Source organism: Acanthaster planci, linkage group LG13, assembly GCF_054643075.1.
Source record: "Acanthaster planci isolate LZ-2023a linkage group LG13, COTS_SCS, whole genome shotgun sequence".
NCBI lineage: Eukaryota > Metazoa > Echinodermata > Asteroidea > Valvatida > Acanthasteridae > Acanthaster > Acanthaster planci.
Genome location: NC_141789.1, coordinates 157,555 through 183,242, shown reverse-complemented (window position 1 = coordinate 183,242; position 25,688 = coordinate 157,555). Strand labels below are relative to the sequence as shown.

Below are 25,688 nucleotides of genomic sequence, written 5' to 3'. Positions count from 1 at the left end.
AGGTGAGTCATGATACAGGCATTGCAAGGTAAAGCAATAATCCTTGTTTGTGTATGATTGCTCAATAACACCCAGCAGTGATCGAATTTAGTGATCGTACCTAGCTCTATTGGCTCTAGGGCTACAGACAAGCCGGAAGAACACATTGACCGGCTACCTTAAGGAAAGCGCAGAGTAAGAGTCGAGGGTGGCGTGAACTAACAATACTGACTTCATTTAGTCTGAGTGGTTCCTGCCCGTGAGTAATTAGAAAGGAGCCTAGACATCAGTGAGTGGTTTCATTTGTAAGAGTTCTTTAAGGCACATCTTTTATCTGGAGCGGATTGGATTAAGGGTGGAGATCTGCCCTACAGAACGGGTGACAATATACCGGTATGTTGCAGGTGATTCACCTCACGATGCAGGACAAATACATGGACAGGGCAACTTCGTCGGTCACCTACATCTCCTGCTCAGTAACACATGATGTTGAATATTTCTCCTCAGGTAAATCGAAGTTATGCCCAAAGATTGGATGAAATGATATACCATGGAACGTCCCTGTCTTTGGACAACATTCAGTGCAAAGTGAGGCTTTTCCCCACATTACCAGCACCATCGACGTAAGAAGCAAGGCTATTTTGCGTGACATAACGCCACAGAGCATCGAATACACAAAAATACACCACACCGCACTGTAAGCGGGTTGGCTGACTTCTGTCATGTGGTCTTGTTTATGGAACTCGGCCAGTGGATACCACACGTGCATTTACAAACTGAGACTCGGTGCTATCGGTAGTGCGGTGGTTTACTTCAGAGAAACATTTACCACAGTTCAACGATTCCCAAGTCAAGCTACAAGTGACCATGCGACTATCTATGATGAATATGACACAATAACAACAAACGCGCATATGATCGAGATGGTTGACTGCAATCTTGTGCACTCCACACTGCTTCACTGGACATATCAACCAACGTCAGTTGAACACGCCAGACATTACACGCTGAGTATACGACAAGGCCACACAGGCTGTTTCACTCAGGATAGGAGTCGTCTTACATATCTCCAGGAGTACTAACAAGTTTTATGTACCGCTGAATCCAAGATAACTCCTACCATCTACAACCTTTACAGCAACATGGATTTACTTAACAGAGGGATTCAGCTCTGTCAGCTATGGTGATTGAATGAAACACTTTCGATAAGCAGACAACGCGGAGTCTACACTTACCGATGTTGTAATGATCATGGATAACACGCGGGAAACCAAACTGAATTTGAGTTGAGTGAAACACTGGCGTTTCATCAAGACACAGAGGTTGCATCCATTAAATCATTTCAAAAGACAGACAAATGGCTATGGATGTGGCTAGCATTTCCAGTAACATTGGTTATGGCACCATACCAAGTAATACACTGGAAATAAAGGAAACTGACTTGGGAGTTAACAGTACAGGCGGACCTTCTGGTATGTTGCTAGGTACAGCAAACCTTGTTGTCCTAGGCATCGTGCTATGTATTTGTATGTTACTGATAGTCTTTGGTAATACGTTAGTGATTGTAGCTGTCTATCGAGACAGATCACTTCGCCGAAGTGTTACTAACTATTTCATCGTCTCGCTAGCATTTGCCGATTTATTAATCGGGGGAGTCGTTGTTCCGATAGCCATTATAGATATGTTGAATAATGGCTATTGGTTTCTTGGCCAAGCTGTGTGTGATTTATGGCATGCACTTGACATATTAAGCTGTACTGCTTCCATACTGAATCTCTGCGTGATATCGTTAGACCGATTTTGGGCAGTGACACACCCGTTAAGTTATCCCAGAAGAATGACCAGAAAAGTGGCGTTGTTATTCATCGTGCTAGTATGGTGCTGTTCTGCATTTATATCCTTCCCATGTATTGCATGGTGGCATGCAGTCGAGGAACCAACGCCAGACAATGTCTGCATTTTCCCTTCGGATGCCTTTTATCTTGTGTTATCTTCATGCGTGTCATTCTATGTCCCATCTATTATAATGTTATTCATGTATTTTCGGATATATCGGGCTGCTGCAGCACAGATGCGCCATATCCGATCTGGGACAAAGTTGGTATCGACGGGAAAGAATAATCCAGAATCTAACGGTACCGTGTCACTGCGGATCCATCGCGGCGGAGCAGCTTCGTATAACAACGGTACGGGTAATAAGCGATACTCGGTGGCCACTGATTCCCGAACTCATGCAAACCAGATCATGGGAAGGCGGATGCTTTCAAGAATGAACCGTGAACATAAAGCCGCTAAAACTCTAGGGATCGTGGTTGGAGTTTTTGTGGTGTGTTGGCTGCCATTTTTTGTTCTCAATGTTACGAGCCCACTATGTCCAACTTGTATCTCGTCGCCAAATATTGTCATGCCATTAGTCACATGGCTTGGCTATATAAACAGTGCACTAAACCCTGCTATCTATGCCTTCACCAACAAAAGTTTCAAGCGAGCTTACAAGAAGATTCTTTGTCGATGTGGAAGAAGGCAAAGAGGACACTTTTTGAGTCGGGATGGAACCACTTTCATGAGCATTGATTCAACTTATAGCATGGCCGACATGGGACCAGCGACACCATCGCCCTAACACAGTGTACTGTGACAATGAATTGTCCCAGTAGCTGAAGCTTCAAGTTTCATTGTTAATGGTAAATGACCATTTAAATTGAAGATGTGATTTATATCTTGTGCATGACTAAAACTATACATGTACAGATATCTCTCCAATCCACTTTGTTGTCGTAATAAAGAAAGCGTCATTCAGTTCTCGGAAATCCTCCAATCTACAATGGTTGTTTTAACGCAGGAAAAGCACACCAGGTTTAGATTTGGTCGTAACTAACAACCGGAGTATTATTGCAGAGAAAATTACGCCAGTGGTGAAAGCTTCTAAACAAAACCGTTAGCAAACTGCATGCATCCTCGATATCATTTTTTGTACTAAATCATTTTGTTTCTTTTGTGACAGGGTAATTTCAATGCATTATACCTCAATTAAACTGCGCTTGCATGAAACAAGTTGTTTTAAAATAATTAACACTACCGGTAGCACCATGAATTGAAATCCATTTTCACGACTGGGCACATTGATATGGAGAATTTTACTGCACGGTAAAATGATTTGAAAAGCTGAATGTAATTGGCAGGAAATCTAAGTGCCGTATTTCTGGATTGTTCTTTGTGCTACGTCATGGGAATGAGAAGCTTGAAAACCACTTTTTCTAGGGATATCATAACATAGAGGATTAGAGGATGAAGTGTAAGTGAGAAAATGACAAATACATTGACACTGAATGTATGAGAGACAGGATGACAGACTAAAGATTGTGAATGAGGGTTGGAGGTACAATGTTCAGTTATAACTTTGATTTGAAAATATTTGAAAATCATCTTTACAGTATGAATGAAACATTTTGTGGGGTTCAAGAGTAGCCATGTGCAATCTGAAGCTTAATGTTAACTATCTCACTACAAAGCACACCAAATTTTACATTTTAGTAGTAAATAGTGCAAAATGTAAAACGACAGTTAAAATATTTAGCGGTCCAGAGGGAGATACGAAGGATGCAAATTGGAAAGAGTAATGTGAGAATTAGAGAGACAAATGTAGAGAAAGGTTGGAAAGAAGTTTCAGGAGCGGCAAGTGTGGAAATGAAAGGAAAAAGACTTATGATATCTGTCAAGGAAATTATGTGTCAAGTGGAGACTGTGTTCATAACCCTGAAAGTTACAGAGAGAATGAGGTGTATCAGAATGATTCACTTGTGAAATTGGGAGGAGAGAAGGAGAAATATGGATAAGAGATTAAAAAAGGAATCGATGAAGAGTGTACAGAGACAACGAAATGTTGATGGGATGTTTGCCAGGAAACTAAAACGAGAAAGAATTGGAAACTGAGGAGAACGCAGAGGGTGCAAACATGGGATGAAAATACAGAAAATGAAAGAAGACATGGTCAGTGCCACTGCAATGCGATCACCGTTCAGGTCGTTGTGTGCTTGTTCGTGGTATTGGCAAGCATATAAATTGCATAGTCCTAACAATGCGACACAAAACAGGACACGGTGCACTGTCAGATATCTAACGATGCAAGAATTGTTCAGACCTGGCCTACCCAGGATTACAGAAATCTGAGATCAAATTGAATTATCGTCATCATTATCATATCCTATTGGTAAAATACTGGACGACGTGGTTTCTTCCTGAGCAAATCATTCAGGCATAGTGCGAAGGACATGTGGCGTTATATTGACGTCAGCTTGCTGACGAGCAACAAACTGTCAGGAAGCGCAATACCTGACCGTCCACAATTTGCACCAAAGAAAAATATGTCTCGGGGAAGTAGGAATTCAGTTACACGTTCAATCTAACTTGACGTTGTGAATGTGCACAATGAGAAATAAAAGGATGCGACAGACGAGGTGGGTATCGTGTTGAAAAGAGAAATTGAAGGGATCCAGCGTGAGATTTAGAGACCGTTTTCACTTTAGGCGCAGATTAAAATAAACACTTTCTATGATCAGAAATCGGGACTTGACTTAAGGCCAAGTTCTCATTTCACTGGTATCTGTGCATAAACAGTGAAGATATAAAAGAACAGGTGTTTCATCGCCTACATTTACTTTAATATGCAATATTGGCAATTTCGAAAGCCGATAATATCATCCTTGAGTGAAAATTTCTAGTGCGGTGAGGAGGTGTTTCTAACTGTCCTTGTGTTCTGCTCAAAACGTAGGTATAATCATTTCCCGAAAACCCCAGTCACATTTACCCTGAGGCTGTCAATATTAATACACGTATTGAATTTTTCTTTCTTCTAAAACGTAGTAGGGCCCAAGTTCATTTCAAGATGTTTTAATAACAGAAATTACTGACTCTGAATATAATGCACTAAGAAGCACTGTATAAATATCTATCCAGAAAAAATACACTAAGCGAATATTGTGAGAGCTTTATTCCTCACGTGTTCACGTCAAAAAGCCTCTCTCGCGATTAAAATTGTACATTTGCCTTATGATATGGAGGGTGTGTTTTTACTGGCTTTGTTCGGTAGGTTTTGAATCACATCACAACACGTCATTAAGTCATTCAGCTCTGATAGTAAGAATTGAATTAATTCGTGATTTTGTGAGCATGTTTCATCTGCACCATCGTCTCTAATTACAAGCATAACATACAGATCACAGCGTTGGGAATTTAAATCGAAAGCAGTAGATTTGCTTTTAAAAATCTGATTCTAAAGCATTCCAATCCGTCTCACGTGAAGTGTTTTCGGTGTTGGATGGGAAAAAATGTCAGAAAGGGTTGGATATGTAATTTATTGGTTACTTAGTGTCAGTGGCTTTTAATGTAACCCAACCTCGACACGGAAATAGTCTAGTTTTCAGTCACCTTATCACATCAAGGATTTCACTTGATTAAGGCCGAGTTGTATAAATCAAAATCTGAAAGGAAACTCAGAGTTTCCAACCTTGCTCTTCCTGTCGTCGCGTCTGAAACTATTCTACCGCAAGGCCGGATTTATGGTTATACCTATCGGAATTATCTGACCTTTTCCATCAATTAAAATGATTGAGTCGATTGGGAGTAAAGTTTAACATGCAAACGTATACTTGACCTTCAAAAACCACTAGAATTCTTATATTTAAGAGTTATGTCTTTTATTAATTTAAATTAAAGCTGCATGATTCCAACGATGAAGTTGTGCTGTGCTGGAACACTTATGATGGACGAAAAACATATTAAGATATGTAAGCGTCTGCAGGACACGCACTTAAGACGTTGAAACCGTGGGTTGGGATATGGAATTTAATTCACTTTGATGTACCTGGCAATCAAATTACTTAATGTAAATAGGTGCGCTATAGAATGTAATAAAATCTAACCAAATTATGCCAAGAGAGAATATGAAAATATTACATTTACCATTTAACCGCTACGTGCAGACGTTTCACATTAATGGTTTTCTCCTATCTGGGGATGAAGTAAAAAACAAATACATGTGTTCATGGAGTTCTATACTTCATCTTTCAATACCCTGCGATGCAAGGAACATTTTGATAAAGTCAGAATGACATGTACATTTTAATGAAATCTTTTAGGGAAAATGCACAACACACAGAACATACATAGCACCGTTGTCGACGTATGAACAATCTACGCAACCTGTAAACAAGATGTGGCGTTATATCTATCTACACATCACACACACTTAAAATAAACTCAACCATGTACCTCATGCTAAGCAGATAACAGCAACGCAAACTATACAGTTTATGTATAAGTATATAGTGTTCAGTACACTCAACCCTTTACAACATTTTACCTACATTTACAACATTTACCATTCAGCGACATATTCAGCTTTCGATGTCAGGGCTTTCGTACTCTGTTGCTTACCTTCAGTTAAGCACTTTAAGTTTTTTGGCATCATTCCGTTTGTTCTTAGTAAGTCTTCTGTGAAATAACACTTACGTACAAACATTTGCTTAAAACTTCCAAAGGAGGGGTAAGTTATCTGGCTTCTGGCTGCATTCGCCGCTAACTGAAATGGATTGTACTTTGTTGGTCAAGCGACAAGAACACACTAACCTTCAGAAGTCTTGATTTATGTTGAACTTCGCAATAGGATGAATTTAGTATTCAGCGATAAACTTTGTTTTCTAGTCACAATCACATAATCGAAATTTAGGCGAAGCCTTGTGCAAAAACTTCTACGCAAGGATGCAGAAATCTTCAGTCATGACTGAATTCCTGATGTGCAGCGAACCTTTCATGCTACGGATAACAAATCGGTCATTACAATTCTTGAAAACTAATATATTGCCCAATTTGGTTTGGACTATATGCCTGAAGCCTCACTTGATGCGATGGGAATACATTGTGTCGTTTTTCATGCCTTTCAAATTCAGTCAAGCGTATACTGATGTACATTCCAACATCATCATTTTATCAATCCTTAACTAAACAACATGTCGTAAAGCAACAAAACAATCCGCTAAAATGTTTGGAGAAAACTGAACAGCTAATGATGCAACGGTGTTGTTTTTTTCCCGCGTCTTTTCACGTCACTTATCTGGTAGATAATCCAAGATCAATATAATCTCCGTCGGAGGTCATTCGGACAATCTATTGCCCTTATGTGACTTTGTGTCGTTAGGAAAATGTTGTCCCTGGAGACATAAATTCAAATTAACTCGTGCAAGCCTGAGCGGAGTTGGATTAAGTTGATAGGTTGGGTGGATTAATCCAATTCAAACAAATTAAAACAAACGAAGCAAGAATGGATGACCCAATGAAATGTATCATAAGAAGCATTCTGAATGAATAAATATGGATGTTATTGTTGTCGTTGGCTTATAATGTAAACTGACTACCGCAGGCAAAAGTTGAGAAATCGGGTTCCTATAAATTCAAGATGTATAATTATAAGACAATACAAGACAGCGCAGAACTCCTACAGCGCTTTGGGACTGTTTCCATTGTAACGACGTGATGTCATTCATTTTCTTGGTAAGATTCCAGTAATTAATTGCTCCATAATTCAATACATACTTAGAACATGGAGGAAGGAAAACTTCCTCCATGCTTAGAAAGAGTGGATAGTTAGTGACCCAATAGAGCAGACAGAGCAGCCGTCCAACATCCACCTGATGTTTCCAAATTTGGAAATTACAAAGCCAAAACGTAACTATTCGGCCTCAGCCAAAAAAAAAAAATTAGTGATTGCTAGATGTAATACCAGTAAGCATTGAGTACCGACACGAACTAGAGACTGCTACCGTGAAGGGTAAACAAACCCCATGGCAATGGGGATTAATTAAAATACTTGCCACTGATAACTGATGTCTTGTTCGCTATGCAAACGGCTATTTTATGCAAACGAAAAAGCAAATATACTGTGACTTTATGCTACCATTTCTCTCTTTTGATTTCTGCCATAGTACTCAAATGTAAGCCTCACCGGATTTCACCATGGCATCTTCATACCACATCTTGCTCTTACAAGTCCCCACCTTACCGACAACGAACAAAACCAAATCAAATTGGTTCTTGCAGCTTGCCGCCACAATTGACTTAAAAGCCCCACCATTCAGGTGGGATTTTACGACTGAACGTCCAAAGTGAAATAATACTAACCAAGGCCGTATATTCGGCTCACATCTATTCACGGGCAACTTTCCTGTGGTACGCAGGACACATCGCCATTTGCATGTGAATGGTAAGTGTGCGGTACTAATGCAGAACACCATAGACAATCACGGTACTCTACCTGATTTATTAAAATATTCAATATAAACATGAAAAATGCGTATTGATTTTGAATTCTCAAAATTAAGAAGGCGTTGTGTCAGCCTAAATGTTAAATGGGCTACGGAATATACATGTATACAATCAAACTGGCCAGGCAATTCCAACCATTTTGGTGTGTCTGTCTTCAGCAGCTGAATTTATCAACCGAGAAATGACTGCCGTACTTTTTCCAGGAGTCATTTGATGGTCATGTGTTTACACTTGTCGCGCAGCTGGCGTCTGTCACCACGTTCTCTTCACTGATGGATCAGTGCACAAGGGTTAAGCAAGGAGATGGAATGTTTTTTACATAGGTGGTGAACAGATGAGGCAAGCAGTTTTATAGAGCAAACAAAACTGCGGCCATCTCCTCTAAACAAAGATTTTTGGTGACATTATCAAAATATTAGGACAGAATGCAAACTTTGGTTACAATCAAACTAAAAATGATTGCTTGAGGCATGTACATGGTAATGATGATATTTGTCAAGTGAAGACAAAAGTTTACAAGCGAATGTATAGAAAAAATGCACAACTGGCGCTGCTAGCGGTTGATAAAGACGATTATGTTGCAACCACTCGTCTCGGAAACTTTTGTAGACGAAATTCGTCACTTTTCACTCATCACGACTTGCGTCGTTATAATACTGAGAAACACAATCCGTGAAAAGATCTGGAACAGAATTCGAAACTGCTGAAATTGAAAGGCCAATGTAATTTATTGTTTTCGTAGTACACACGAACAACATCGTATTGTTAACCAATGTTGTTGAAAGATCATCCGGAAACATCCGGATGACGAACATGTTGAAAATAATAACATGATTAGAATAAATTCAACACTTGAATAACCTTGTTTAACATTTTAAGCAAGGTTGTTCAGGTATCCTGCTGAAACAGCAGTTGTTTAAATTATTTTAACTGTGAGCAAAAAGGCATTCAAACCTACACTCATTAATTTGAATAACGAGACCCATTTTATAACCGTTTACTATAGTCTGTGGCGATCTTGTTACAATGGCACGAGGAGACATATTCCAAGCGACCCAGCACCAAAACAAACAAATCCAAAGTGTGCTGTTTATTCAGAGGAAACTAATTTCACTGTCTGGAAGACCTTCGTGACTGGAGTCTCGGGGGTTGCTGGATGTGATACATGTTCAGATAAGACATTCATACAATTACTTAACTGGGCATAGGCATGCACACGAAGGTGAAGGTGGTTAATACAGAGAAAGGCACTAGATAGAAAACGTGAAAGGAAATAGACCTGTCAGATTAGGTGGTTGGTTGACGTTGCTTTAGCCTTACCCAATATATCCTTTGCCCGTCATTCAAATCAGTCAAATTAAAATGAGAACCGACGTGGGAACACAAGGGGGGGGGAAACGCTAATCTTGAAATGATCCATTCAATCCCTCGTTTAAAAAGGGATGGATATATGCAAGACACTACTGAAGAAACAATTCCTCGAAAATAGAATAAGGTGGAAATACAGAAGGAAAAAATATAAACTTTCATTCCTTCCTCAAAAACACAAAAATGGGGGAAGCCAAAACAGTTTCTTGAAATTAATGGAAACGTGAAATCCACACAGATAAACCGATAAAACCCATTTTACTTGTTTCAAACAATGAATACGCAACGAGCAACGCCGAAGACTCGGATTAGGAATGAAGAAAAACAACCAACAGCCAAAGCAAACACTCGTGGTAATTGGACAAATAGTCTGGACAAATTTAGGAAGTCTCATCGGCTCATGTTGCCACGCAGTCTGAATGGCAATATTTTCATATTATCATTTACTGAAATTCTCCAGGTACAGTCCTGGGATTTGAAAGACTGCGCTTACCGGTATCTCATGCTCTGTAAAAGTCTTCACAAACCCCTTGTTATTTCTAGCTGAACGAATAATTCATACCTTATATAGTCCTGTTGAAACTAAACAGTAATTGCCACTACTATAAAAAAGATGGGACGTTGTCACATCCTTGAAGGGAAAGTTTTTTTCTTTAAAAACTGGATTAGAATCAAATGTAATGGATTTAAGGTTTCAGTGATTACTTTGTAATGAAGACTTACCGTACCCATTTTATCCGTTGGAAATAATGATATCAGTGATAGCTGTCATTGACATATTTCAGGAAGCAATTTGAGGAACATCAATTCTACTGAATATCATAGGTAATAATGATGGAACTCAATGGGTTCTGCTATTCCGTCTGTCATTAAAGAGACACATTTGACAGTAAGACACTCAGTAAGACGTTTTACCGTTGGAATCTTTAGGACTGATGTCAAAAACTACTTAGGAATGGCTTGAAAACACCAATAACGTATCAACCGGGGTATAGTGTACATGAATACCATAAAATCGATATGATTTTAATTTTTGATTCCTTGATAAGGCACAGTTTGCCGTTCTACAAAAGGTAGCAGTTAGCTGATGCGCACTGTAGACTATATACTGTATTATGTTGAATCGATGATGATGGAAAGTGATGAAACAAGAGCAGAGACTTGCCATCAAGAATGAAAAACTGAGGACTATTCCATCCCACGCACACGAAGCCAACCACACCCACATGCGCACAGATCAACCATCAGCAAAGGTGACATGAGAAAAGCACGGAAGGAGTTTCAACATGTTCTGAGTGAGCGGGCAATATTAAGCATGACCGCGCGGTCTCAGTGGATTTATTCCCCTACCAAATTTTGCTCTGCAAGATCTACCTCCAAGCCTCGTGTCGGAACTCCCTGAAACATGATCCCCGGTGTAATGGCCAAGTAACGTGCGAACATGTACAAAATATGAAGAGATGGAAATACAAATTGTGGACTATTGACAAGTGACAAATGCCAAGTCTGAGTGCCTAAAAGGGTCGTTTCCTCTGGTCGGAGTAGTTGGGGATAAATCGATCTCTGGATGGTCGTATTCTGATAATACCATCCGTCCACATGATGTCCCTTGCCTCTGTCGTATTATCCAACATATTGGTATATGTGATTGCAATTCATCATTCATAAATCCATAATATCATAAAGCTTATTCCACGGGCTCATTGTTTCATGGGAGTGTCCACTTTTGTATCACTTTACAACATTCATTACTTGATAGCGTCTTTGAGACAGATTCTGTCCAAGAATCTAAGCATTCTAGCTTTCTCGATTCGTGTACTTCAGGTCGATGTAAAGGCAGCAAACAGTTTGTCCCAGTTTTCACACTTTTCTTCACTTTATTGCAGGGACAATTCAAGGAAAAGAATTACAAACGTTTTGAGAAAACATGCTATGTGAGAAAATTTTATATATATAAAATATATATATATATATATATATATATATATATATATATATATATATATATATATATATATATATATATATATATATATATATCTATATATATATATATATATATATATATATATATATATATATATATATATATATATATATATATATATATATATATATATATATATATATATATATATATATATATATATAGATATATATATATATATATATATATATATATATGAGAGAAAAAATCTAAGAGGTATCTATATATATATATATGAGAGAAAAAATCTAAGAGGTACCTGGAACAACCAGGCGTGGATGGGGGGGGGGGTCGAGCCCCCGCTCTGAGACAAAAAGGTAAAAGTAACATTTGAAAAAAATATTACAAAATAACTAGCATCCTGAAGATTCTTCTTACGTGTACAAGGTGAGTGCTATAAATAGGAGACTATATGGTCCGTAAAAATGAGACAGTAAGAAATTGTATAGCCTGACACCCCCTGGATCATTTCCTGGATCCGACCCTGACAACATTGCAATAAGAACGGGGAACCTGGTTTTTGCCAGTTTGCCAATTCAAGCCCATTTGAGGGAAGAATGCTCATAACATGCGTCATATCTAATAGACACAGGGATTTGCAAGGTGAACGCCAGCGCCCGGGATTTCTTTCTTGATAATTTTTTTTTATTTCCCCGACATGAACCACTGCCCATATCGATCCTTAAAATAAACTCGAAGAGTCGGAATCGATTTCTGCATATCATAGCACTGAACTTTATTTGGATGGCATTTGTACTTCAATACCGTACAAGTCGATTTCCTGGATTTGTCGTCTTCCATTCCCTTGTCTGTGCAAAACATTGATTTTACGTTTGCAGTCGAAATACAATGCAAAGCTATGTTACAAAACAGCGTTTCTGGGGTAGACGACCCAGTTCAAAGAAAGTGTGCATGGAACTTACGAAGTTATTGCAGGTGACTCGATCTTTCATCGGGTAAAAGGATGTGGTAACCACCCACACGGACACTCAAAATATCTGATTTGCAAATGGGCAAATCATCTGAAAATGATCCTTGTAAACGGATCTTTCTTTAAGAACTTGAGAGGAAAAAAAGCGATGCCTAAAGTCGAAGTGTTTACATGCGGTACAAGTCAAAGATATCCAAGCCAACAGAAAACAACCCCTAAAAACAGGGGGAAAATACCAAAATTGGCTTACATATACTAGAAGCTCAGCCTCCACCCACTCTTTTAATCAAGGAACCTTTTTCAATTATGTCTTCCCGCACGTTGTGGTGTTTTGCAATCCAATTAAAGCGATCAGGTCTTTATTCCTGATCGGTCCAATAAGCATTTCTCTGATAAGCATAGACTGTGCCATACATAGTGTCGTGTTCTTTGTGCAAGATTTATCAAAATGAAGCGCTATCAACAGTTCATTCGCGTGGAAAACTCTTGAAGAAGCGCAGTTTTAATACAATCTGCACTTTCTTTGTGTCTAGCACCCTGTCATTCGTATGCTTTCCGCATGGAATCGATTCTTCCTGGTAGGTGATCTGACTACAAATCCCAGACACTAACATGCGTGTGTGTGAACTTAACACGAGACAATGTGTGCATGAACATGTCAAAGACACATACCGACCCTCTACCCCAGGAAAACGATTAGCTGTCTACACTATAATACTGGACTTGATGGAGACTTCAGCAAGGATCGATACATCTCCAGAAGACAAGAGCCGTATACTTATTATACGTTCAACGGAATTTGTACGCGTTTATGTAGAGGTAAAGCCTTAAACATTCATACACAACGTCGTGAGTTCACTAACACCAAACACAATGCAGTCTCTCTGTATAGACACTCTACAGTTTCAAGAATTACTGAGTAGCTACCCATATGCAACGGATTCATGATATCCGGCATTGACGACACAGTCATACACTAGAATATCCACAGAAATTCTTCATTTTTCGACACTCTGGATCTGTTTTTCGGCGCAGCTTTCTGTAACTAATTTACTTATTGTACTTTTGTTTTTCCTTTTTGCATGTACAACATGACTTAATGTAATTACTTTGACTCAATGCTTTAAGTCAGACACGTTGTCCCTAAGGCGTATGTTTCACTTCATCAAATTAACACTGTACCGACAGAACATCAGTCGGTATGTCACCTTGGCCCTAACAGACGTATTCTCTATCCCAGGGATCCAATTTTATCGAATTACACACCCCAAGGGCTTAATTAATAATTGGCTTTAAAACGAGGTTGTTGAACTTCATGGAATGCTACAATTAATCCAATCTAAATAACTCACCGTCACGCATTCTTGTGACCAAGTTTACCATACACACGTTAAGGTACGTATGCGAGGGAAGATTGAAGTTCTTACATAAGACAATCAGTTGGTGCCCAGAAACCAGAGTTAATGTGCACGGTGTGGCTTCTTACATTAATGAATCTGTCTTTTTGTGAGCCAGTATAATGAAGATGGCACCATGTTATTTAGTAGATTTATAAGCCTTGCCCTAGTGACTTCATTGTCCCAGACTACCGTGACACGCATCTATAACAAAATTCCTCACACGTACTGTTTATAGAGCGGTTTGGCGTATTCACCTCCAGGTTTATCTTCAAGTGGGATCTACTTACACACGTGGGAGTGTCCGTCTTTTAACGACTAACGGAAGATCTAACGGCATTTTGATTGTGATAATAAGTACAGGTCGATGGACCCTTACAAGTGTCAAAAACAATAATAGTTTTGGCATGGAATAGCCGGTCTTGTCCCAAGCCGCAAGCTGAATTAAACATGATGAAATTATACAGTGTCTCTAACGGTAGTGCACGCATTAACAGTTGGTATTTTCCCCGCAACAAAAATTTGCTTCATTTCCCGCGTTGGTTCAGGTCACTGAATCAATTCATTAAAATCAGCGAGACACACTGACAGACCGCCAGTACTTATCGATCTGCCATTGTTGAATGCTATATTCTCCACTGCTGGAACATGACGTCATTGTTACATCACCAAGGTTACTGAACGTGGATTAATAATTTGTTGACAGGCAAGCCAACGGTAGATTATAGCCGCACTCTAAGGGATGAAATTTGCACATAAGACAGAGAATTTCTGGCATTCGTTGTTTAAATAAACTTGAACTTAAAGATTTGATGGCAAAAACGTTTGGAATAACCACAGTCAGTGAGATTCATCGAGAGGCTTGGCCAACATAGGCCAGTGACGTCACGAGAAATACATAAATTTACGTGTTACAACAAGACATGAGTCACGGTACCGTTAAAGCTATTTTTGGGGTTGTCATGATCGGCCGTTGAATATATCAAATTGGGTACGGACCGTTCTGAAATTTAGAAATAAATCAATGAATCGGAAAACCCGAGAGACCATCAGCCACACAGATTAAAATTATAATTCAGAAAGAATTATGCCTGGTATTACACCGGTGGCATTTGATTGACGCTGTGTTGCCATGGTATCAAAGATGGCGACTTACTGTATTTGTAATTCACTAGATATGTCTACATCAGTCCGTTTACTGGTTTCATACGGCACTTGTGTATTATACAAGTGCTAGTTGTAAAGTCTTGGACTGAAGATTCCGCTTTGCCAGCCATAGGTAGGAATGTGAATCTTAGCTAAAGACCTCAACTACACTCCACGCCTCCGCGATCAAATAAAGGCACTGGTATTATAGTGCCATGAGGGTTCCCATATAAATATGAGTTACTTGAGAATATCCCTGCTGAACTGTTTTTGTTTGTACAAAGTTCCAAGAACTGTGTTGATTTAACCAGCAAAAATGTTGATAATAAGATTTAGGTTTATTCAATGCATCAATGCAGTAAGGTACTGCTTTTACGAAAGGCCACATTTAAATTGAATATTAGTGATAATGATTCATAATTTGATCAAATGCAATGCCTGCTGACTATACGTGTTGAATGCCGTAGATAGCACAAACGGTCGTTGACCTATGCCGTGTCAAGACGATGTATGGCCTGCGGGGCAAAAAATATAAAGAACTTGTATAACAGCCAATCGGCTATCATCTCCTTGAACACAGTATGCAGGCATCATAGAACATAGTGCTCATGATCTCACAAAATTGACCCCATTAACTGGACGACTAGCAAATCCGTAATTTGACAGACAGATTAGGCAGACTGAGCGCACACAGGCATACTACAGCCTAGAGAAGTTTTTATAGCTGGAACTGATGATGTAGCGCGTTGTGTCTACTCCTTCCTCGCCTGACATAGACTTCTTGCATCCTGCCTTGCTCCCCCATGCTTGAAGGGGTCACTTTCTCGCCTTCGTTGTAATTCTCGATCACTTGTCACTTGTCACGTCAAGCGAGAGATCTTATGGCCGCTTCCGTTTGTTCTCCGGGTGAAATAAAAACACGCCAGGAACAGACAGCGATGCAGTTATCTTACTTGAACCAGTGCCTGATGAGACTGACCCCCTTATGCTACGGACTGGTAATACCACACTCCTACCTAAAAGTAACAACGTCTGTTCATAATCAGACTGTATGATCTGACTTGTAAAGACAGTAGAATCACATCTAAATGTCGTCCCTAAAACTGGGCCTATGATTTCCACTGACGATGATTTCATCAGAAAACGAACAAGTTCTGCAATGCTAATTATTTGAAGATCATTTTTAAAAACTCAAAGTTGAAAGTTACATTCTTAAAATTAAATTAAAAAAATTTGTTCATTATTACGCACAAATCAAGTTCCTTGATCTCGTTCTAAATCTTTTGATCGTGGTTTTTCTCATTATGCTCGAACAAAGCTCGCTAAGTCATTAAAAACTGCATCTTCTCTCCCCAGATTACGCTTGCTTGGTGTCAAAGGTAAAATGTCATTCAAGGTCATTGGTTGTTAGTTGAATCAGCAACAGGGCACTTGCACAATCAATTAATGATCTTACAAAGCGACACCACATTATATTCTTGGCTTCAGCTCATCAAAGCCCCCAGGTCAGCCACAGTCGTAGATCACACGGCACTGGCTACGGAGCTAATATCAGACTGAATAGGTTTGTTCTTTCCCATGATTTCAAGCCAGTCCCATATAAGCAAATGCTAAATTCTTGATAATTCGCCCGATCAGTTCGACTGTTCTCATTTTGTGCTGGCATCGTTGCTTTAACGACCTCAATCAGCGACAATCTAACAGTTACATCTACAAGCCTTATGCTACCCCTGTCCCTTGCCTTCGTCAAAACCTGCCCTAACAATGGAAGCTATATTGTTACCTCGGATGGTCTAAGCCCTAGACGGTAAGACTATAACTCAGAGCAAGCTGTAGCTGTTTGGAATTCTTTCAAAGCTGGAAATACCAGGACAGTTTTTGCCTTTTGTTTTGCTGGGTCACCATATCGCCGTTTAATCCAAGGATTAAGAATAAGTCTGATCTGGACTCGTCCGATATCCAAGCCACATCCTGCATTGTTCTGTGCCGATAGCTAGGCCAGTTCTTTATTGTCCAGAATAGATGAAACAGCGACTTCCACGCAGAGGTAACATGACATGACAACCTTGCCATTAGTAAATCACGCAATATGATACGCAAGAGGGTAACACGTATAGTAGCACTAGCCAAGTACAACTGATGTCTAACAGACATAACTGGACAAACTGTGTATCTGTCACGTATTCCCTTTTTCCCAGAGTTACCAGCACTTATAATGTACGAGGTCTTTTCAACATATTTTTCTTGGGCTTCAATAACTTTTCGAATGATTTGATACCTTTCAAGACAACAAAACCCTTCGTTTCTTTCCTCTTTAAATTTTTTATGAGAAAATTAACAGAAATACCGATCCTTAAAAAGTATATTCAATCATTACTAAAGAAACGGGGGAAACCATTTTGCAGGAATTAACGATGCCACAGCACTAGGAGACGGGAAATGTTTCCAAAGTTCTATTCACTGTTTGGCATTTTTATGACCGAGGAATACAAGTCAGTTACAAATAGTGTGAGCACAACGTATCCCCCCGGTATCAACTACGTGTTGAACATCCTGGGCATGGGAAGTCTCCCTCGTGTCAAATCCTTACAAACTCTAGGCATGTCTGCCAACAAAGGTTTCTTTTTCTCAGTGAAAAAGTCTACGGTACAGGAAACAGTTACTAGATACGGCAATGTCCAATGCTGGGTCTTCCCAAAAGATTTTACCAGACAAAAGTGTCATTTGCAGAATCAATATGCCGAGTTTCACTTGACCGATAATTCCACAACCACGACTGCTAAGCCTTAACACAACTTATCCATATCCCACTGGGTTTTGTAAAGCGTTGATTTCCAATTGTTCAGTGCAGCAAGATAACATAGAAATTCCAAACAGTTAAACTGCAGAAAATCGCTAGGTTGATGACCAACAGGTCACTCCTGAGTGAACTACACGGAAATCTAAATTAAAGTAAATGAAGATAAGCCCCCGTCGCCTAAGTCAAACCAAAATGCAAAATTAAAACAAAGGTAATAATTATATGTAACAGGTGATTTGACATCTTGTAAAACAGTTCGTGCTTATTTTGAGTTCTCATCAAAATGTAACTTCTAAGTTCTCCATACATATTTTTTCATTTGTTTTTATGACAACTTAGAGCGGTGATTTCGCCAAATATGTGCTTGTCAAGAATCTAGCGTGTTTGGTTGTGAGGTAAAACTGTATGGTAATGAGGATACAAGTGACCTCCAGAAACACTGCCAGACATAACTAAATGCATGAATAAAAAGGGCAGACCAAAGTTTCGTAACGATACAAGAATGTCAAAAGCCACAAAAAGAGACAAAAAATAAAAAAAATGCGTGCAGTCTGTAGCGTGGGACTGGAGCAACAACGCACCGTGAGAATTTACCATGCAGATTGCTCCAGAGTTGTCAAACAAGGGTGTCTCAAAATGAAACCCAAATTTAATTTTTGTTTTCTCCCAAACTAGTTGTCAGAAATGGTTTGGTATCAAACTGAAGCTTAGAATGTTATCTTTTCAAGCTCAGGGACGTCATGGAAATCCGATGATGTGTTGACGAGATAATCTTGATAACATAAGACAACTACTTTTTTGTTCTGTCCTTGGGATTTGGGGAGAAAAAATGTAACATTTGGGATGTACCTTAGGGAAGACAGTCTGTATATCAGACTGGCATTTACAGTAAACTACCAACTGGTCTGTGTGAATTCAAACATGTGGCTGAACACTAGGGTGTAGAAGTCATCAGCAATTGGATATGGATAAGATTTTACATTAGATATCTGACGGTGACTGGGTTGATTTTAATATTCTGGACAAGAAAATATCTTTTCCGAAATGTGATGGGTACCTGAATGGTTTTTATTATTTCCCAGCACAACCAAAATCCACAAGACTCGCTCTAGAAAAGCTTACATAGGCTTATGCAAGCTGAAAGAGAGGCCTATAGTTACGAAATGTAAATTTCTGCCAAACTATTATCGAAGGCCTTTTCACGTTCTGTCTGGCTAAATTTAACGACTTTATTAACATCGTAATGCACTGAGTCTGCAACCGTGGCCTCCACTCCTGTAATGGGCTTTTCCCCATTAGCACCTGCTGGGTATGATAGTCAATTAGTCAAACAACTTCTCAGGTTTTTTATATTTAGTAATTAATACAGACTGAAGAAGATACCAAATGCCACTGAAAGAGCGAAGTAAACCCATCAAAGACATTGGCTTAATAATGCAATAAACAAAACGTGAAATACCTTGGTTTCTTACTTTCATTTTTCCCCAGACGTCTCTAAAGAGAGCTGCGCATCATTGCCCCTACATGTACACATGTGTACCCAATGCAAATTGCTATCGTTCCAATTCAAACGCTGACTGCACCATTTTTAACCACCCATTTGGTTAAACGTATGCATCTGGTAATACATGCCATTGCAACTAAAAACTTTACTCATCTGTAGGGTAAAAAAGTCAACCTTTGCATAAGATTTCTGATCGCAAGGAATAAAGTGATCTTTATACCAACAAAAAATGGAGTGGGTGTCATTATCCACTTCGTATGAAACTCTTAGTATGAATAACGAATAAAATCATTGTACTACAGGTCTTTGATGCAAACAGAGTTAAATAGCCTGAGTCTGGTGGCATCTTTCCAAATAGACTTCATTATTACCCGCGTTATCGGGCATGACTGATCACTTGGTTACGCTTGATTGCAGCTAAGTTAACACCATTATGAACAAATCCTTGAGAAAAAATAATGCCAGTCACCAAGGTAAACACAGGTCAACAGAAGGTGATGGAGACAAACAGATTCTCAAGACTGAGATCTTTGCCGAGTAAGAATCCAACCTTATAACTCCGACTCCGTGCTTGAACTCGATCCCATGTACACGTACGTAAACAACTCAAATCATTTCAAACCATGATTATCAATTATTGACAGTTGATGAAGTTAATGACACAAAATTATCTTTTAGCAAGTCGATGCGAGATGTGTTTGAATGCGTCCAACAAAACCACCTCAGCTTGAGTTTCAAAAGATGCGTGAGAAAAACAACCGAATGAGATAGGAATGAAAATTGACGCGAAACTATCATAAGATGTTACACCAAAGCTTACACTATTATGTCACGAACATTGACACAGAATGCACCTAGTTTAAGTACTGATAGAATACAAGCTATACAGCAGGATTCTACTCCGATTTCAGGGTAAATGTAAGCATTGTGCTTTTGTCTGTTACGTTTTGGCATTTCATTGGTATCCATGTTCTGCATCTCACCACAAGACTTAATTCTAGTGTGGGGTGTCTGTGCAACATTTCCAACATTAATTTATTCCAGAATTCCTAATTGCAGTCCTTACATTAGATGAACTTTTTACTGTGATTTTCAACGGATATACGATGTCAATGGCACAAGAAAAACATCCCCAGGCAACACGAGACAGCAAGGAAAGCAGCGGAGTTTTTGTATACTCTCGACCGTCTTCATACATTCACGCCCCGTGATATCCCTCGGGGATCCCGCACTCACTGACGTGCTTTCTCGGTGTTTGCCAGCAGGGCATGAATCTGACTGTTCAGGGCAATTCTATGACTTTTTTTCAGAAAAATGACCTACTTCAAAGTCGGTCAAGTTGTATACATGTACACGGTAGTTCGTAGTACAATTGAAATTCATTAGAGTGACGAATAAAAGGTTGTCTTTCCATTTTATACCGACCACCACCTCACTCATCTTATTTAAATTCTGGTTGGAAGTTGGAAAAAAATTGGGATTCAACCAAGCTCAAGCTGTTAAGATTCTTCAAATAATCTGAAACAAGTTTAATTTTTGGCCATTTCATGACCACAGCCTCTGATGCTTTACTACTCAGTCACACTGTGAACTTTGCATACAATCTTACATTGTCTTAGCCCGAAACATCCCACAGTTAAATACCCAGGGGCAGTTTCACAGTCAAGTCTCTGTTTGCCTTTCAGCCAATCAGCAGATTATTTTCTGAAATTGACTCGATGCACATGATGACTTCATATTTGTCGAAATGTCAGCCAACCGACGGCCTGTGTTTTCTTATCAAAGTGACCGGCTGCATTTTGGATGATTTCAACTCAAACTATTACCTGATATTGATATTAACACTCAGTGCCTTGGTAAAATTAGCCCACTTAAATTCTCGTATCCAGGTTCTCAATCAATTAAATGTCTCCCTACATCTTGCCGCGCGTGACCTAGTAGATATTTTCACAAGTCTGAAAAACAAAGAAACTACGCTCACTGCCAGCGGCAATCTAATAGGATGGAAGCATCTTAAGCTTTATGCGACGTTTTTATTACTTGATAGAGATGCCTAGCCAGGGATGTACCTTACTGTGTGGTTTCACACTGACGAGGATTATGACCCTACTACAGGCGACATGCAAAGCGCAATACAGTCATCCCGCTAACGCAGCAAAAAAAATCTTGTCAGTTGGGTAGGCGAATAAAGGACATACAAGGAAGCATGATTTTCGACCACTGCCGACCGATTTTTGTCGGTATCGCCAATGTCACTGGAATTTAAAAAGACCATGCTGCAAGACAACACAATGGAGAAAAAACACATTCGTAATCAATCTTAACTCACACTGGACTCCAACTTGACCAACATACCTGAAGACAAGTCAAACGTATCCTCTTAGGAGAAATGAAAAAAAAGCCGAGTCGGGTAACCCAATCTCCACGTTGACCGTAGAAACTATCACGTTCCGGTCAGCGACTTATGCCAACACTGGCCCATTTTCCCCCTTTTCTCAATTCCACATTACATGCATAAAGGCCAGTTTTTGGTCACTGCCAGTGTACAAATAGTTTGACTTACTTGGATCACCACTGAAATCCCCCTTCAAATGACAACAAATCTCACAAGTCTCTTCGTATAAATGTAGATTGGCTTCTGAAATAGGAGTTACACAAATCAGAAAAAACATACAAGCGCAATGAAGGTAGGAAGTCACAGACGAAACCAAACCCCGTGTTCCAAGTCAGCGGCCCAATGAGCTTTACGAAATACACAATTTACAAAACAGGATTTTCGTCAAATTACTGGAGGTTTATTCTACGAAAACACAGTTTAATCGTTTCCTAGTACTTCGTCGATAAGCAATAATTACCACGCCATTTTCGAATGTCAAATTTCATGTTTTCACCCTTTTCGTTGATTCACTTCATTTAAAGTGGCAACAGGCTATGAGGCATACGCATGTCAACAGCAAATAAGAAGCCTGCATTTTTATAAATTTTATCGAAGTTCAATTTTTATTTTGCCATAAAAATGCCCTTTCCTGAAACATTTCCCTGTTCTTTCTTGGTTGGGAGCTGTTTGCAAACCTTTTTTAATAGCTCCATGGTGATACGGAACGTAATGCCTCACAAAAGGAAATTGGGTCGAGGGATCTATATGACATCGACTGCATGTATGAAGTCTGCATGGCTAAGCATGAGTCGCCGTTTAAGAACAGAGCAGTCATCTTTCTGAAATTACAACCGTGCAATAGGTCACATCGGCCGGAGGGTGCGTCTTCTAATTGCATCTACCCCCAGAGTCTCCTCTCACTCTTAACCTTCTATGGGAATTCTGTCTCATTCTCATCCACTCTCAGGTTCTCCTTGTATCTTAGACTCTGACCGGTTCGCGGCAGATGTGGGTAACAGCTTGAAAATCCTGGCGTAATTAAGACAAAATTACATTAGCTGGTAGCTGTGTGGCTGGTTGTAAAGCTCTAAGGGAACTTACACGCCAACATATTGAGAACACACAGTGTGCCACAAAACACGAACATAGTGCAACCTGGGACCAACTATGACTCTGAGCGCTATTCGACTACAACGCATATCGACCTACGTGCCGGGTTATAATTTGTTGTTGGAATACACTTTGATCGAGTATTTTGAACACACAAGTGGAAAAATTGATCTTTTGTAATTTTCTTGAATAGGTTCTGGAAACTGGCAATTTTTAAAGTATCAGAAAAGTATAGCGCGACATAAATTCAAAATTGAAAAGAGCAATCGAGGAGTGCAGTAAATAAAAAGTATGTGATAAGAAATAAGAAAGATGTACACGAACGAACATGTTTACTTAGAAATAAAACATAAATGCTGAAGTGATATTCAGGTTCCAAAAGATTCGTATCGTTATTCTTTGAGCGTAATTGAATGCCTTAGCCTTGGCTTAACCTGCTTTAAATGCCAAGATTTTGTTTTCTGATCTGACCCAGTTAGATTAGTCAACACTGATGAACCACATTGTCCAACTAATCTCAATCCAATAAAGAATAATCCGATTACCCAGTTATCAAATCTTACGGGTGGTGAGAGTTGCACATCAAATCAGCAACAGCCATCTGAGCATTATTATACGGGTCATATCAATGACAGAGGACGAATTACTTAAATCATGGCAAAATATCAGATGTGCATACTGATCAATTCTTTCAAGCATATCTTTAATTTAGCAGTCATTAGCTAATAGCATTAAGTCGTTCCAACTTCCATAAAATGAAAAACCTGAGTTATAAACTGAAGTGATCATCGAACATCTGTCTTGCAAGCGTGCATGATAAAATCTGATTGGACGATTGTAAAGATTTCTCTGAAACGATCGGCGTAAGAATGAAATTCGGTAAGAAGGTATAAGAACATAACTGTCTCACAGAATAGGAAAGCTCAGTGACCCAAGAGTGCAGACTGGAGTATAATTATTGAAACAACTGGGTAAATATTTTGACTACACTTGAGACTCAGCTGAAACATCAGGCTGTGGAGGATGCCACAATACGTGAACTGCAATTTGGAGTCAATAGCCCACTAACGGATAGTCCTTGCATGAGTTTCTTCGATAGTTCCGTCCGTCCAATTAAATTTATAAAAAAAACATTTTAAAGCTTTTCGAGCAGGTGGATAATAAAATACATTGCCAAGCATATTGAAAAACTAAAATAAACTTTTTAGTCTCATTTTTTTACCTATTTCTCCCTAATAGATAATTGAAAAGTCACTAGCTGCAGACAGTGACAAAATAACTTTACAGATGGGTAAAGACCGGAACGGAGATTGAACCTAAGCCGGCACACTATGGAGGTCGCAGTTCAAATCCTGCTCTTCCATTCCTATAATGTTTATAATTAAATTTGCTTAATTTCTACTATAGGTGACTTTAATATCACCATAATAATTTTTTGATATTTTATTAACTGTTTGGGAAAGTAACAATGATTTGAACAATGACTTTGCGCGATATACTATGGACATTCCATTAATCATTCACTGGATGGAGCACGCTGCTCATGCACTACACGGGCTGTTCTAATACCTGGTTAAGCAATTTGTTTTTGAGGAATAATTTGCCTTTGGAGACTGGGGCAAATCTGAATTTTCTAACAGTGTCCTAAGTGATCCGCACACTCCTTGTAATTGTGGTACAAGGATCAGTACTCAAAGCGTTTAACGAGCAAACCACTGGTACTTGCATCAGAAGATCCCCAGACCTACTGGAATTAAGACCAAGGCATACAAACAGTGAGACCGACGATTGATGTGCCACGAACACAGTTTATGCCTGCAGTGGACAAGGGAGTTAAAGGAATCCACTGAATTTGTAATTCTGGTTTCCTTGGAATGTAAAGCATTCAAGATCTGTTGCGGATGTTTGAAGTGTTTTGAAAAGACATCAAGCGAAACAACCTGACATCAAATGAATGCTAGAAATAACACTGGTATCTATTACCATCTGCATGTGAGGTGAGTTACCCAATGCTGAAAGTCAGTAACAAGTATCTTAATGCATCTATACATGTTCACCAAATCATCACCAAGTCGTTTCTGTATATGACCTTCACACCAAATAAAACGATTTTTTTGAAGTCTACTTTCTGATTTCTTTACGCTTGCCAAAGAATTAAAAATGAAGTAGGCCTAGTAAATTTAAGAATGGATCTTATAAATACGTTCATTTTCGTCTTCGCGAACCAAACGATGGAAGCACCCCAGGTTGTGTCATGTACGTGACAACAAAATTACATTGAACGTTATTTAAGATTTCTGTTCCATCTCTTATTTTATATCAACCAGAGTCTTCAGAGAGAACATAGACTTCTGGATACTTACAGCAGAATGCAGCAAAGGTAGATAAATTTTGACGAAACAAGCTGTAAAAAACCCCACAATTATGCATGCAATACTCAATTGACCGCGTTAAGCGCGTGCACATTTAATTGTTGACGTCATATATTTGACAATTCCCACTCAATGTTTCATGCTGTGATGTCTGTCTGGCGCGCACACGCCCAATAATAATTCCTCAGCAGGTAGTAAAGAAAATATGTCCGGAAATCCCAAATTGAAACAGAACATTGCATCAAGCACAAATGGGTATACTTGCAACTTTCAAATACTATATGGGGATCATCATTAACTAATTGAAAAAATGCAATGTAGTTCTAATGAGTAATGGTCGATTATAAAATTAAGATCACATTCCCATTAAGAAATTTAAAAGGTCAGTTGGGCCTGGA

The 25,688-nt window shown here is 39.1% G+C and overlaps 1 protein-coding gene across 1 annotated transcript; it reads left to right on the top strand.

The window, feature by feature from the left end:
- The first annotated feature begins 436 nt into the window (after positions 1–436).
- LOC110990006 (dopamine receptor 2-like) lies at positions 437–3,170 on the top strand. Its single transcript, XM_087144643.1, has one exon. The coding sequence runs from the start codon at positions 1,337–1,339 to the stop codon at positions 2,600–2,602; it is 1,266 nt and encodes a 421-aa protein (XP_087000769.1). The 5' UTR covers positions 437–1,336; the 3' UTR covers positions 2,603–3,170.
- Positions 3,171–25,688: the final 22,518 nt, after the last annotated feature.

Coding starts and splice junctions, on each gene's coding strand:
- LOC110990006 (XM_087144643.1), top strand. CDS start 1,337: ATGGCTATGGATGTGGCTAGCATTTCCAGTAACATTGGTTATGGCACC.